Raw genomic sequence first — 16,605 nt, 5'->3', positions numbered from 1 at the left:
CAATGTACTCACACATGATGCTGCATCCTCAATTATGTTTGGTATCAAAAACATTTCTGTAAATAATATTGATAAAAATGACTACTAAAAGTATAAAATTTAAGCTATCTTATCAAAGGCAAAATGAATGGTATCTTTCTTCCAAAGAGACTTGCATAGTTCTTGCACTCATTTATCTACTGCAAAGGTTTTGATTGTGAATTTTAAGTTTTCTTTCACTAATAGGTTGAAGCAATTCCCATTTTTTCCATCATTAACACTCCAACCCCATTACATGGGTAATTGCTTTCCCTCTCACATTGTCTACCTAATCAAGCCAAGTTAAATGAACAGAAATCACGTTCAAGTTATTTTCTGTTCTATCTTAGACATGAAGAAGGATTTGAACTCTTTAAAATGTGCACATTTCATCCAACTATATCAGTTAATCTCAAAAAGAAAATTCCACGCTCCACTTATTTCAGATTTTTCATTCAAATGCCATGGTTGGGCTATTAATACTCCCTCCTCAATGATGCTCCCTCCTCAGAACATGCACAAGACTAGAAGCATAAAAGGGTGCAATTAAAGTGAAAGAAAATTTGCTGCAGCAGGTAAATATGTGATGAAATATAAATTTCCTCCATATTGAAAATATTTTCTCACTTATATATGTCAGTTTCTGAAATGACAGTGATGCAATAACTGTACAGCTGAACTAGAGAAGAATAAAGTTCAGTAGAATCCTAGATATTTACTTTTTAATAAATAAATGTTATTTCCTGTTATGACTGTCAGCTGCCTGAAAAATGCGATCTGTAAGGAATACAATCAGCATACACTTAAAACAATTGGTACTATTTTTGTCTTTTTTTTTTTTTTTTCTCCACAGTTTGAAAAGAAACTGCAAAGAAAGATGAGAGAGGCAATGCTGAACATAATAAAGACTTTTTAACAAGGCATCTTGCCTCAAGGAGGTGTTGCACTCTACAGGTTCCACCACAATTTATTGGTAGGGAGGAAATGTGGAAAACTGTATAGTAAGGGACTGCTAGTAGTACTACATGACACAGAAGAAAGAAGCAACAAAAATATATTTTGTCTTGCATACTACTATATCACTAAGTCAGGAATTTTCTCTCCTTGGACCCTGTTTATATAAATCTCACCATGGCTACAGATGCAGCAGAATTACACTAACCTTATGTCTGCTTTTGAGATAAACAGGCTACCTAGTTATACCATTTTCTGTGCCATATTTTAAAGATTCCTGCTTTATGAAGGAAAATACAGTAAATTCTGTAGTCTGTAGATTTATCTTTAGTTTATCTTGAAAATAATTCTGCTACCATAGTCTGGCATAAAACACACATTTTGTGAATATTAGAGACCAAGTTTCAGAGAATCTCACTGATCTAGATCTGACATTCCTGGTGCAGTTATAGGAGAACAATAGACAAACTAGCAGTGTAGGTACAACAGTGGGAGTCAGGTCATAAACTGCCAGCCATGATATACTTCTACCCCTGTCACAGACAAAAGACAACATGTTGATTTATTAGAAGAGGTCCAGAGGAGGGCAACAAAGATGATCAGAGGGCTGGAGCACCTCTTCTATGAAGACAGGCTGAGGGAGCTGGGGCTGTTCAGCCGACAGAAGAGAAGTCTTTGGGGTGACCTTATTGTAACTTTTCAGTACTTAAAGGAGGCTTACAAAAAAAGGAGAGCAACTCCAAGGGATGGTGGCATCCATGCCCACGGCAGGGGGGTTAGAACTAGGTGATCTTTTAGGTTCTTTCCAAACCAAGGCATGCTGTGATTATATGACCACATCTGAGGTCTGATGATGTGGCCTAAATATTAAGGGCAAGCTCTATCCTTTTAAGTATTTGCAGCTGTATTTCTGAAAAATATGATTTCTGGAGAATAAACATCAGCAGTTGCAATTGTTCAGACATATTACTTGTGGCAAGACAGCATATGCTAGGCATAGAAGAGTGCTATAAATGTCCTGCCAGCTTCACCCACAGACACTCACTTCAGAGTTCCCATCTGCAGAATTGTAAACACAAGTCTAACTTTGTTTTCTCTGAAACCAAACTCTGACAACACTACCTACATTAGAAAGGAGAACCGGGCTGAAATTAAGCTCAAATATGTATTGATTTATTCTACCCTCTAGACAGCTGGCCCCTCAAAAAACTGTATTTATCAAAACAGCCTGTCATCAGAAAGATGCATGACTAGCCATTAAAGTGTCACTCAAGTGACAGCATGACTGCACTTGGAGCATGGCCTATTTGTCATTAGTAAGCTGAGCTTGATTACTAGCTTTACTAAACGCTTTGTCAAGTATTCTGTCCATAATGTCAAATGTTTTCTTACACAGTGTAGGCAGGACAGGAGGGATGGCCTGGATAACTTCATTTCCATCTAGTACTGCTGAGGGAAAACAACCACATCACTTGGAATTAATTACTTTAACAACCTACTTTTTCCTGCTCATACATCTGCGGATTAATAAGAGCAATAATATACCAGAAAGAATGCTGTCCAGAAAATAATAATCTCTCTCAGATGCTGGAGGCAATGGGAGTTCAATTCAGCTGTGCTCTCCATTCTAGACAGTTGCTTCCTAGATGTTGTCTAAAGATGCATTTGTTTTGCAACCATGTTCTTTTTATTTGCTAAAGCAAAAAGGGGTCATAAGATCGCTATTTTTAAATAGACCAGTTTCACAAATTTGCCACTAATGTGGCTGAATGGAAGAAATAAAGATTGTTTGCATGTATGCTTGTGTGGGTGGGGTATCCATGCAACCTACTGAGCTGCTCCAGGGCCACAGCTGCAGCTGGCTGGTCAATACACACTTACACACTTTCAACAGTATCATCCATGGCCTGTCTTGAGCTTAGGCTGCCTATTTCGCTATCTCACCACGTACACAGCAGAGTTTGGTGCCTCTCTCCTACATCAGTGCCCTTACTACTAGGTTACCTCACTACAGAAGACCACACATAATTGCACAGTGCGAAGTCATGGTGCCAGCAAAACAGCAGAAAGGAGGTACATTATGCATCAAATAAATGCTGTAAGAACAACAGAAACAACAAAAGTAGTAGACTGCACAAGGCATCTACCACAAACCCTACAAACTGTCTCACTTTCCATGAGACAAAAGCCAACTACATCCTACGTGAATGGGGGAGCCCACTTACGGCCGAGTGAGGATAGCTTTCCTTTCCCAAAGCCCAAGCACACGTCTGCCTTGAAGTGTCTGCACAGAGATCTCCTTTGCTCCCCCTCCAACATTTAAATAGACAGGGACACCACGTTTGCATATACATTCTGGTGCTACACTAGCAATAGAGACAGGAAATCAATGTATATACTATGACTAGGTGTCTTGGATTTCTTAATGGTTACCTTGAGGCAATTTCCTGATCAGCATGTAGACTTTCTGCTCTTCAGAACCCCTACTGCTTAAAATTGAAGCATATAGTACAATCTGGCTTGCCCTGTTAGGACTGTGTATATCTTTGGTAGTTGTCTATAATTAATTTTTAAAATTAACTAAAAAAAATGACTATGACAAACTAACATATTCTCTAAAAATGAAAGAAGACAAAACAAGGCTAGGAAAATAATGGAATTCTTGTTATTATCTTAATGATTTTTTTACAGTGTACTATAACAATATACTAAAAAACTTCACTTGGATTTTATGTTTCTTAATAAACATTCACTTTCAGTTTTTCTTACATCTGAAGATAGCATAGATTGTAAAAGATTAATACATCTCACAGTTACTTGGGGCAGAAAAACAGTAAAAAATAAAGCCAGGGGAGGAATTGCATGTGTTCTTCACTTAAACCAGCAAAATGAAAGGAAGACTTTTTGGAATGATTGCCTTGTATGTTGCCATTTACTTTCAGTGTGTTTATGAGTTTTTGGTGAATATATAAAAAAAATCTACAGAAAAGAGCTTGACAATATTTCATCTGAGATCATCACCTCTACCTTGTAGCTAGCAAATCTCTACTGGATTTCAGAATTATATAACACATTGCCTCTCATGGTGTTACATTCAGTAAAAGGTTTGTGAATGTAAATAACTGCATCTTCTTATCTTACAATTCAAAATGTAACACATTTGAAAGGCAGTGGTTCAACAGCTGAGCACTATTTACTGCTCTTGGCCTACAGAATGATCACTGATCGTTTCCAAGCAGCTGGCTTACTCTCAGCACTGAAAACCTTCAGCTATTTCTTCAGATGTCATAGCTCCTCTGCTTCAAGCAAAGACCGGAGGCCTTAAAGAAACCAGGAGGACACAGACAGCTTATCACATAAAAATAGGAGGAACAAATGAGCTGCCCAAACACCAGCAGAGAGAAAAATGTCTTGGGAAACAAGCAAAACAAAAAAGCAGTAACATGCTCCTCAGGTAAGCCAGAAGACCTGAGATTTATATAACATGGACAATATAACAAGATGCAAGAAAGTGATTGAACAAAGGAGAGGGGAGGTAGAAAAGGAAAAAATAAATGTAAGTAAAATCAACTAATATAAAAGAACATATTCCATTTTGCAAAAGCAAGAGTTAAAGACACACAGAATGTAAGTAACACCTCATGTAAGTAACCACCACTATTTAGCCAAACCATCTTATCAATGGAAAAACATCAGTAATGAGACTTTATATTATCTACAAATATTCATGTATAACAGTAGCATACTTTAAAATATTTTAACAAATCTTGCACTTCACAAGCGTGTTTATTTCTTTTACTAAGCCCAAATTTAAAGATAAACACCAGAAAATAAAAGGTCTTTTACAAAAAAATGACATAGTAACCAATTCAAATAAAAATGGGTGGAACATAAAGTGCAATTTCCACTAACTAAAAAATAAATGGAAAGAAAAGACTGTATGTAAAAATATGCCAGCAACTGAAACACTTACGGGCTCTCCACGATGTCCTTCTTGTCCAGGAGATCCAGGCTGTCCAACTTCCCCCTTTAAAATGAAAAAGATTGTTAAGTACCATATTCACAAGGGGCTTTCTTTTGCATAAAAATAATGAATTTAAACAGTAAGTTATAATTTTTTTTTATAAGTAAAATGTAAAAAAAATCTCAAAGCTTCAGCAAACAAATGTCTTAAAACAGTTTCAAACACACATGACATCAATCCAGAATTGTCCCATGCTGTGTCCAACAGTTAAACAGTTTGCAAAAAGAGATGAGACAGAGAGAACTGTCTTTTGAAATTTGAGAAGAGTTGAATCAGAACAGCAGTTACTCGTTCAAGGTCATTTAACAATAATAAATTATTCTTGCCTAATTGCAAATACAACTAATAGTCTGAAAACAATTTCAAAACACTTCAGAACTACAGTAGTACCAGATATGATCAAATCTTTATGTTCTTACTCAAAATATGTATGATCCCCCTAAATATTCTGAAAATTGAAAAAATAATTCCAAAAATAAAAGTATATAAAACAGATGCACAGATCAATTATATATATAAAAATAATCTAGTAATAATTGACACTGAATTACAAAGATATGGTCTTGAAGTCACAATGAGTAGCATCTGAGTTGTCAGCCATGCTTTTTTTCTAAATTCTTTTCCAGAATGAATATTGTAAAACAAAAAGAAAGCTCTAGCAGAAATTTCCTTCAAAGTCAGCCTGTTTGTTACTGCTCTGAGTTTGATTACGGACCCAGAATGAAGCAATGTTTTAAAGCAAGCAGATGTTGAATTCAAACTGACAAGATGTTTGAATGAAGAACATAACTTCTGTTAACTATTATATTCTAAAACAAAAACTAATGAGTTGTCATATTTTTGTACTACAGTAATTAGATCAAGAAAATAGTCAAGAAAATGTCTTTTAGTTTAAATGTACACAGGTTCATGTAAGTAATATACTGCATTATCTCTACATTGTTTAGAAGCATAAAAACATATCAATACACTCTCCAAATTCATGCTTTATCAACATAATACTCCACTCTAAAGGATGTTAAAGTGTGTGACAGTTAAAATTTTATGTTAAACAACCTTAAGTATTACCTTTCCATGTTATCAAAAACCAGAGAGGAAAACATCAAATTGTTTTTCTATTTCCTATAATAACAGACAAGGAATTTCTCCACCAGCTGAGCAGAGATATCTGCACATATATAGTGAAAATACAGAATAATTCATTTGAAATAAAGATGTGAATTGCTATCACAACCAGCAGAAGTATAGTCAATGCAATTGACAGCCTCGATTCAGCTGATCAGTCGCCAAGAGATCAATTTCATTGCCCGCACATGGATATTTGGTCACATTTGAGATACTCAAGCTTGTCTTGTATAGACATCCTGGGCTTCTACTCCCACTCCAGAAAGGCATTGGCTTTCCATAGGATTTAAGTCATATTTGTCAGCTCTAATGCATCTCAAATAGCACTAGATGCTTTTATGTAGGCTACTAAGCTGGTCTTCCTTCTTTGAGCTGAAATGCTCACCAGACTCCACTGGCATAACTGATTAGGCCTCCAATGGCTTCAGTGAAAACACAGTATGTCCATGGAGCCAAATTAGCGAAATGTTTTAAGAACATCTGTTAAATTGTCTTGGGATGACATATATGCCACTGTGAGAGTCATACTGTTGTAGATATACATTAATAATGACAATTTGTATGCAAGTATAAATGGGATTCAAAGACTAAAATTAAATCAGTGCAGGAGTTTACCTACTGTAAAATTTAAATTTTATATGTACATATTAAAGGCTGTTATTTTAGATATGTTCTCCTAACAAATTTTTGAATTGCAGAATGCTTAATTGTACATTGAAGTTGGGCAACTTTTAGACTAACAGTGCTGTATTGTTGTATACAGGTGTTAATTTTAAACCAACTCTCCTCTTTAACTTCTAATTAAGACATATACATACATTTTTCTACCAGAATATGTTAGGCACCTAAGATCTCATTACAGCCAAGAGGGGTTTGATACAGTTACCTTGTGCCATTTGAGGTGCTGTAAGGCAGCCAAGGCTTCCACCTTAGACCAGCAGCTACCACCTACAGAAGGCCTGCATCCTTCTGAAATGGCACTTACAGGTCTCCTGGGATATTCAAAAGCAGCAAAGAACACTGCAGACTTATGAGTGGTCTCAGCAGTTAAGAGTCAGTAGCTGAATCACTCTAAACAATCAATTAGAGCTTGATTCAGTTGTAACATATAGGCAATGTAGAGCCACTTCATGCTGCAAATAAGAGTGAGATTTTTTTCACCATAAAGACAGTCCATGACAGAACAATCTGCTCAGGGTAGTTGTGTTGTTTCCATCCTTGGCTGAGGATGGAGATGCCCCAAGGATAAGCAAATCTCTGATTATCACTCTCAAAACTACTGTCCCGGTTCACAAGCCAACTGAAATCAATGAAGTCTGCCCGGTCACTACAGTAAACTTTAGCATTTTCAGCAACATGTATTGTTTCAATTCCCAGTTATTCTCCACAGAATAAACTGTACATACTGGGACAAATAGGAATGCTATTTAAAACTTCATCAAGATACATATGAATATGTATTTGTATTTACCTTGAAACCAGGAATTCCTGGTAATCCATCTTTCCCACTTCTGCCAGGGTCTCCCTGTGGCAACAGTTAACAGTCATCAGTAAGTAAATTAACAAACAGAAGTTAAAGGTAAATTGTCATGGCACAACTTACAGATCGCCCAGGCATTCCTGGAAACCCGGTATCACCTTTCTCTCCCTTGGAGCCCTGAGAAATGCAACAAGTGAGAATTAAGTAGTACTAAATGTCTGTGTTAAAAATTCAGCATATTTAATCAGCATATTCATATACATTATTTTTTATGTTGAAAAATTTTGGAAGATGTTTTTCTTCCTTAAAACAAACAGTAGTTGATTAATAATTATGACCCATCACACAAGTGCAAATATGCTGTAAAAAGCCTTTGCAATATTATTATTATTATATATCAACCATATTAAAGGCACGGGCATATTTGCAAAAATATTTATTTAAAGGTATTTGGTGTTATATTAAAATGTATTACATAAATACAGAATGACAGAAGTATGAAAAGGGTTCTCATGATACCTAAATAAGCAGAATAGGAGTCTAATGTTACTAGACAAAAGTGTATCTTCAGTAGAAGGATTTCTGAATTAGTTAATTAACTCTGAATTTACAGAATTAAATTCTGTGTTCTTATAAGACATAAATGATATTGTATTGGTGTCCAGGAGTTGGTAGCGGGGAGCTGCAGAGCAGTGTTTGTAAAGAGAAGCTGGGGCTGCCCCATGCAGGACACAGCTGATTCCAACAGCCCCACCACAGGGCACAGCTGGGCCCAGCAGCCAAAGTGGTGGTGCCTCTTGGAAACGTATTTAAGAATGGGTAAAAATGCTGTGCAGAAGTGAGAAAAAAATGTGAGGAAAAAAACCTGTAGACATAAAGGTCAGTGAAGAGGAAGGGGAGGAAGTGCTCTAGGCACCAGAGCAGAGATTACGCTGCAGACCATGGAGAGAGCCAAGGTACAGCAGATATCTGCACTAAAGCCACAGAGCACCCCATCCAGAGAAGGTGGGTATTTCCTGACATGAACAGCAGCCCATGGAAAACCCTCTTCCCATGGAGAACCCCTGGAGCAGGGGATAAGTCTGAGGAGGAAGGAGTGTGAAACAGAAACTGACCACAAGCCTTATTTCACCACCACCTTTGTGCTGCTCATGGAGGTGGGGAAGGAGGTTGAGGGACTGGCAATGAAGTAATGAAGTTGAACCTAGGAAAAAGGTTGATGAGGGAAAGGTGTTTTAATTTTTGTCTCTGTTTCTCACTATCCCAACCTATTTTAACTGGAAATAAATTAATTTTCCCCATGTTGAGTCTGTTTTGCCTGTGAAAGTAACTGCTAGGTGATCTCCCTGTTTTTATCTTGACCTAAAAGCCTTTTAATCTTATTTTCTTATCCAGTCTTGTTGAGGAAGAATAACAGAGCAGCTGAGGGGGTCCTCTAGCAGCCTGCCATGGTAACTCCACCACAAGTATCAACCATGTTGTTGTTTTAATTTATAATTTTACTTGCCTTTTTTCCATATATTCCTGGCACTCCTTGATCTCCTTTAGGACCCCTTTCTCCCTACACAAAATGAATGCGTATAAGTTAATTTTTTTAAATCAAAGTAGTTACAAACAGATATATATACAAAGAAACATAGATAACAGACATAAAATGAAGGAGGCAAAGAGCTCCTTCTGATATAAAGAAAGAAAACAATCAAGACAGTGAATGCAAATTCTGAATTTTCCAAGCTTTCCTAGGAGCCCAGGCTGTCCAACACCACTGATGAGACAATCCACAGATATCAGGCATAGTGCTTCTGCTTTCAATGGAAGCTGAGCAGAAGGCACTCTGTTTCCTGTCATTTTGTATAGGTAGGTAACTAAGAGAAAATCAGCTCTTTGAAAATTCCTGCACTTTTGTGGAGACCTTATCTGAAAAGTCTGAGACACAAATCTGGAAAAACTAAGAAGTAATTGAGCTGAATACTAACAAAGAAGAGCAAAAATATGTTTGATGATGTTGTGGGGAACAAACGTGAAAAAATAAGCTCCGGTCAGATTGGAGCTACTCTTCAAAATACCACCCCTCAAATCGAAAAACTTCAAGAAAATTAAATAATTATTTTTAAGGTCCTGGTACACTACTTGTGATGTAGAAGAGTACTATTACAATCAAATTTTAAAGTAATTCACATAAAATCCAACAGAACAGAACAAAAATGAAAAAAGTCAGTTTCCATTGATTGATACATACTTAATCAATGCCTACAGCATGTTTCACCCTTCAATTTCAACATCTTATCTATTTATTTTATGTATTTCATTAAGTACATCAGTATTGTATATATAAACATTCATTTATTAAAAACTTTCATGTATTAAAACATTCATTTCATTTATTAAAACATTCATTTTTTAAAAACTAAACTACAGAATGAATGGAGATATATGAATATTGGAACAAGTATTTAATTTCAACCTTTGGTGCAGGCATGCCATGTAATCCAGGAAAACCAGGTAGTCCACGATCACCCTGAAAGAACAAACATATTTGAAATCATTATGTCGAAAATAATAGTAATATAGGCTACAACAGCACTCATAATCTAAACAATCAACAAATAGAGGAAAAACGTTACATATCATGATACCTACGACATAATATTGGTATGCTGACTGATTAGTTTGTTGATCTTTAGACAAGATTTAAGACAGAAAAGAAAAAAGTAACCAATCACTAAACTTTTTAAAATGGATTTTACTGTAATCTCTCAATAAAGGTTGCTGAGGTTCCAAAGCAGCAACTAAGCTCTTTGAGAAGTGGGAAGAAAAAAAAAAAAAGGCATGCAAAAAGAATGCACTTTGCTAGAAGCAGTTGCAAGTGAAAACACAAGCCAAAATAACAGTTTTATTTATTGTCCTCTGCTGTCAAATGTCAGGAGTTCCCAAATTTTTGGTATTGGTACTAAGGATATTTATCTGACAATTTATCTGCAAGTTCTCTTGAACTATTACAACAAAAGGCTTAATTCTAACTTGGCAGAACCTAACTTGAAACAATAAAAACAAAATAAGTTGCTTATTTTATATAAGTAGACCGGACCTAATTCTCTCAGGACAGAGCCAATCACCAAATTGTTTTTGAACAATAACAGTGTTATCTCTCTGTTAATATCGAACTTTAAATGGAGCAATATATTTCAATTTGTTTAACATACTTCAGTCACAAGAAAAGAATAGTAAATTATGCTCAGGAAGTTATTTTATATAATGTTTCAAGTTCCGAGCCAAAATACAAAAAATACAGTGGCATTTATCAAAACCATCCATGTCTACAGGGATTTGTAGAGGTCTATCACATTCACAGAAGACAGGGACATGACCACAGGAATGACAGAATGTGGGTTAAAGCAATCAAAGTATCTTTCAACAAGTAAGTATTGAAAGAAGGCAACAGAAATGGAATGCAGTTCAAAAAAAATCAGCAAAACTTATAAAATAAACCTTTCATGCATATATTGCTTCTTACTGAAAAAGAATGGAGCCCCAATTTCTGCTCAGAAGTCATGATTCAATTATTAGATAAAATAACATATTTTGCAATGGATATAGTTTTCAATTAGTTGCTGTAGAAACCTCACAAGTAATGGGATGAAATTAAGAGATGAAAATTTGGGCTGAATCATCAGGAAAAAAAATCTAATGGCAAAACATACTTTACGGTGGAAGAAGTTTTCTAAAACATTGGTGGAAGCCCTATTTCTTGGCACATTTTAAACAGGGCTGGACTGAGCATTAGGAAATATTCTATCTGTCACAACTCTGCACTGCCAGGAGAATGTTGCTTTTTGTCAGCAGTACATTTCTTTCTGCATATGGCCCAATACTGACTTATCAATTAGATTAACATAAGATCCCTGAAGCAACAGAATACATAAGTACATTTTTCAGCTTTAATAATGCATTTGAGAATTCTGCTGAACAGTTGTGAATTCAAGGACTTCTAGGATGCTTTTAGGATTGGGAACACTAGAAGAAGGAAGTTCTTCAGTAAAATCTGTTTGGAAAACAAGATTTCATTTAAAAAAAAAAAAAAAAGAGCTTGAAGTTTGAACAAACCAAAAAGAAAATAAGTTAAATAAGTTTGTATCACAATGGACTTTAAACTTTTCTAAACGTATTTCTCATAGGGCAAAAGTGTGACAGAAGGTTGGACACAAATATTCACATATCAAGGAGACTTGCCAATAGCCAGAGGTTGTGCATATGGGAGATCCAGATTCAAGTTTATCCTGATTACCAGAAGGGAGTTTATATATAAGCTTCCACATCTGTCTGCAGTTCCAAGCTACTGGCTACACCTCAGCTAGATTTTTTCCACAAAAAGTTTTGGTTTCAATTAGTCAGTGTTTTCTGGTTAAAAAGTGTCACCCAAAAATTCTTATCTAGCTCATCTGGATGCTCACTCAAAGAGGGAAAGGGTGAAAAGAGACAAAAAGAAACCATTCTGACAGATGTCTGTATCATGCTTCCAGGTACACATATTTAGATGTTTTCTAAATATAAAATATTCAGTGCAATAAAGGTATTACTAGCAGTGCTAATAGCTATATAATTTTTATTAAATAAAGCAGACCAGATTCAAAATTGAGGTGACATTTTAAATTTTGGATTCTCATTACCTTAGCCCCATCTTTCCCTGGCTCTCCCTTGATACCTGGTAAGCCACGTGGTCCCTAAGAGAAGAAAATAAATGAAAAAACAGCTCAAATATTAACACACAGTCCTACAGAATGAGACTCAGAAATGTAATGCAATGTGACCCAGGGAACAATCCCTGAATTGGCTGATCACAGTATTTTGGTAACTGGATACCAAAGCAGAAACAACACGAAATGTATCCAGTGTGAGACTATGCCCCACTGTCATAACCCATGACTGGGGAATACCAAAACAATTCTTTGCTCTAACTGAGAAGTACGCCAGGCAGATACGATTGTCACACAGACTGTACCAATGTCCTCTTCCTTTCAAGTGTCCATCAGAAAGCCTTCACATATGCCATGATGCAGCCTGGCTCTTGGCCCTGGCATGCTTTCAGATGCTTAATTCAATAAATTAACATGTACTCAAGTATTCAACCAGAACGTATTATGATACACATACATGTAAAATACAGCACTGGTTTACTGTAACTGTTCTAGTCAGTGCTCCTAAATTTCTACTCTGAAGAAGAAAAAGAAGTCTCTTCAGTCAGTCTTTGATGTGTTTGGATATGTGAATTGTGGGAATCAGAGAGTCACAGAATGGTTGAGGTTGGAAGGGACCTCTGGAGGCCATCTCGTCCAAACCCCCTGCTGAAGCAGAGACACCTAGAGCAAATCAATCCTCATGACATGGCTTAAGATGACTGTTACTGATCCAAAGAAAAATAGATAGAACCACTGTTTGGCTTCTAGATCAGGATGAAAATGTCCACACCCCAGCTCCTGCTGCTACAGACCTTGACAAGCAATGATTAGATTTGCAGTCTAACTGATAGCCTAACTACAAACCCCAAGGCCATGTGAGTATCAAAGCAATTCATCCAAAGATTGCCCCTGACTTCATGTAACCCCTTGAGCCTTATACTTCATACTGCAACTCTCATTGATAAATAATGAATACTGAGAGAGTTGGCAGCATTTGGAATCAAAGAACAGCTGCCAACCAGCGCCCCCAGGTCCTTGCCTGCTGGGCAGCTTTCCAGCCACTCTTCCCCAAGCCTGTAACGCTGCATGAGGTTGTTATGAACCAAGTGCAGGACTCGGCACTTAGCCTTGTTGAATGTCCTGTGACTGGACATGGCCCATTGATCCAGCCTATCCAGATTCCTCTGTAGAGACTTCTTATCCTCGAGAAGATAATTTATTTCAGATTTCCAAACTGCAGGAATGAAATAGGAACTTACTTGAACCCCTGGAGTTCCTGGGATACCTGGAGTTCCTGCTGATCCTTGATATCCCTAAGGAAAAGGAATCAAGACTTGTGACTTTTCAAAAGTTATATTCACAAATTTTCAAACACTTGCTTAAGGAAAACAAACAAACACCACACACACACACAAAAAAAAAAAAAAAAAAAAAAAAAGCAATCCTCCTAGTTACTGGAGAACTGTAATCACAATTGTGGCATTTTAGATCACAAAAAATCAGTAAGTGCTATCACAATCTTACTTTTGAGATCTAGATTTAAGAAGTTTTAATATCTGCACCTGAAATTTGCAGCCTCCAAACTTTATGCCAAGTGATTTTTTTCAGGCAAGAAGGAAAATCCATTATTTTAAAATTGTTACATGGGAATGTAACAAACATATTGTTTTATTCACCATTGTTCAAAAAAAAAAAAAAAAAAAAAAAGGAACAAATTAATGCACATATGCAGACACTTTTTTTCCTCTCTCTTTTCACAAAAGTAGGTGAAGAATGCCAGGACTCTTAAAGGCTTATTTCTAGTTACAGGAAAAAGCTTTAACAAATAAGGCATGTTCTAATACATTATGCAGCTAGTTTTATAATATCTCTAAATAATCATAGAATGGTTTGTGTTGGAAGGGAACTTTAAAGATCATCTAGTCCAACCTCCAAATAAAAATAAAAAATCCAGTAACAATAAAAATTCCATTCTCAATACTAAGCATTTAGCTATTAGCTTAAAGGTACATATCAATGTATACGAGTGAAAAAAAAGCAGTCTGAATGACTGGGACTAGGAAAAGAAATACTAAATAATTCATGAGTCAAAAGGAGAACTTCAGGAATGCTTTACTAGAAATCAGCATTTGTAGAACCTTGACAGAACCCCAAATATATGCCTGAGGTGTACTGGTAAATTGCAGTCAGTATGTACTGCAAGAATAGCCAGTTTTCTACGCAAAACTAACCAGTGCTTCAAAAGAATGCTTTAACAGAGGAAGTAAGTGAAGAATGGGGAATTCTAGCTAATTGCATTAAGAACATGTCATTCCAATAGACAAAATGATCTACAAGGAGAGGGTTTTTTTGTTTGTTTGTTTTTGTGCAGATGTATGTGTTTTGAGAAAATATAGTAAATGAGAAGATAAATTGTCCTATAAAATTCTGAGGCTGAGACCTTTCAACAGACAGCCCAAACTAAATGAAAACATTATGGCGTTTGATAAATCCCAGAAAGCAGACTATCCAATTTCAGCTACCCAGAATTTGATCCTGGTTTGACCTGAAAGAACTAATAATCCCATTTCTAGTGAATGAGCTTCAGTTTTAAAAACCAAGGACAAAATGTGATGGCGGGATTCCCACACTGGTACAGAGGAGCTAATAGAATCTTTTCAATACAAGGAGGGCAACCTGTACGTCTGATTTCTTCTTTAAATCAGTTAGAGCAGCCTGGAAATAATAATCAGAGCTAAAATTATTTCCTGGGTTAGATACAAGAGAGTACTTGCTGTGCCCTCTTCCCAAAAGATGTTTGAGCAGATGCCCAAAGAACCAGCTGGTAATGGTTAGTATAGAAGTAAACAGAATTCTAGGTCTCTGTCCTACATGGATTCTTTATCAAGCAATTCACTTTTACTGCTCAAGGCAGTTCTAGCAAAATCAGCTTTAACTGTAAATGGTGTAGCATTCCATGATTGCTTATAAGCCTCCTGGGTAGCTGAAACAATTCACCAAGCCAAAAATGCCTTTAAAAGTTCATCCTTTTATTTCTGCTCCAAAAAAAGCAAAAAGTTTGGATTTCTTCCTGTAGGATATAGTCCTATATAAATAAAACTTTATTTCACATTTTAGATCTCTGAAATGCAATTTCCCTTCCTTCTTCTAACTGAGTAGGAGAAGAAATAGAGGAGGATAATTTCCTGGCTGAACTAAATTTCAAGATTCGCAAGATGAATGGAGGATGGCAGAAGAGTTTGCAGCTTACAAAACCACATCTTTAGCTCAGAGCTAGATCTTGTAATGTGATCTCAGAGCAAATCAAGCATGTGTTCAGTGTGTTTGTTCAATGGAATCTGCAACAGAGAAGATTCGAAAGGAAATTCATAGAAAGATACAAAACTGAGAATCAATGTCTGATAAAAATAACCTAGCAATTGTTTGGACAAGTTTAAAACACCTTCTATAAATTATGGCAAACAATTTTCATAAAAACTGATTGTCCTTTTGTATTACCACTTCTTTTTCCAGTTATCAGAGAGAAGCAGTTCCTATATCACTGACAATTTGCATAGTCTCCTTTTGTTCCCTTTCATTAACCTAATTGCACACTTATTTGTCACTCACAAAACTCTGATTTAAAAACACATATTCTAAATGGCAAATGTAGTATGGGTCATCAAACTATATGCTAAGACCTACATTTTTCTGCTGTAAAGTCAGATTAAGCCTTCCTTCCTCACAAAGCTCTCAACAGAAGAATGTATACATATGTATGCTCCAAGACCAGCTGTGCCATAGCTGACATTTTGTTAGATGGTCAGAGGTGGAAGTTCACTTTTCATTTGACTGCAGAGATAGTTCAGAACTGCAGACTCACCTTCAGATAAGGTGAAAACACTACATTTGCCACTAAATAGAATTCTTTTTGTCTGGGCTTGGTTTTCTCTCATAACCTCCTCGGAATTTCAAAAAAATGGTGTGGAAAGCTATTGTTACTACCCCTGAACTTAATACTAAGTTCTGAATTCTGTGGCCTAAACATAGGCATCTCCTGCCTTTTGATATTCCCTAGACACCTACACAGTGCTAGAAGAAAGAGGCACAAAATACTTGGAAGGCATTCACTCTTTTGAAGTAGCAGCTGTAAGCAAGACAGCCCTATGGCATGAGAACCCCATACCTCCTAGGGTATAGTAGTTAAAAATCTGTCCATTTATAGGGGAATTTAGATGCCGAGTGTCCCTGCATGCACGTAAACACTACATGTAGGTGTCTTAAACTTAATTCCACCTGTAATGTTTCATCAATGCTGTGCAACAGCACTAATTCACAGCACTTTATGT

The 16,605-nt window shown here is 36.3% G+C and overlaps 1 protein-coding gene across 1 annotated transcript in view; it reads right to left on the bottom strand.

Moving 5' to 3' along the window:
* COL21A1 (collagen type XXI alpha 1 chain) overlaps positions 1-16,605 on the bottom strand; it is a 116,203-nt gene that overhangs the window by 41,051 nt on the left and 58,547 nt on the right. The window contains exons 11-17 of the mRNA XM_068678342.1: positions 13,537-13,590; positions 12,269-12,322; positions 10,066-10,119; positions 9,109-9,162; positions 7,725-7,778; positions 7,593-7,646; positions 4,946-4,999 (exon numbers count right to left, since the gene is read on the bottom strand). Coding sequence (XP_068534443.1) covers positions 4,946-4,999; positions 7,593-7,646; positions 7,725-7,778; positions 9,109-9,162; positions 10,066-10,119; positions 12,269-12,322; positions 13,537-13,590 — 378 coding nt within the window. The remainder of the gene's footprint in view (positions 1-4,945; positions 5,000-7,592; positions 7,647-7,724; positions 7,779-9,108; positions 9,163-10,065; positions 10,120-12,268; positions 12,323-13,536; positions 13,591-16,605) is intronic.

The sequence above is a fragment of the Anas acuta genome, chromosome 3 (assembly GCF_963932015.1).
Source record: "Anas acuta chromosome 3, bAnaAcu1.1, whole genome shotgun sequence".
In the NCBI taxonomy this organism is placed as follows: Eukaryota; Metazoa; Chordata; class Aves; order Anseriformes; family Anatidae; genus Anas; species Anas acuta.
Note: the sequence above shows the minus strand (reverse complement) of the source record. Positions and strands in the feature narration are given on the sequence as shown.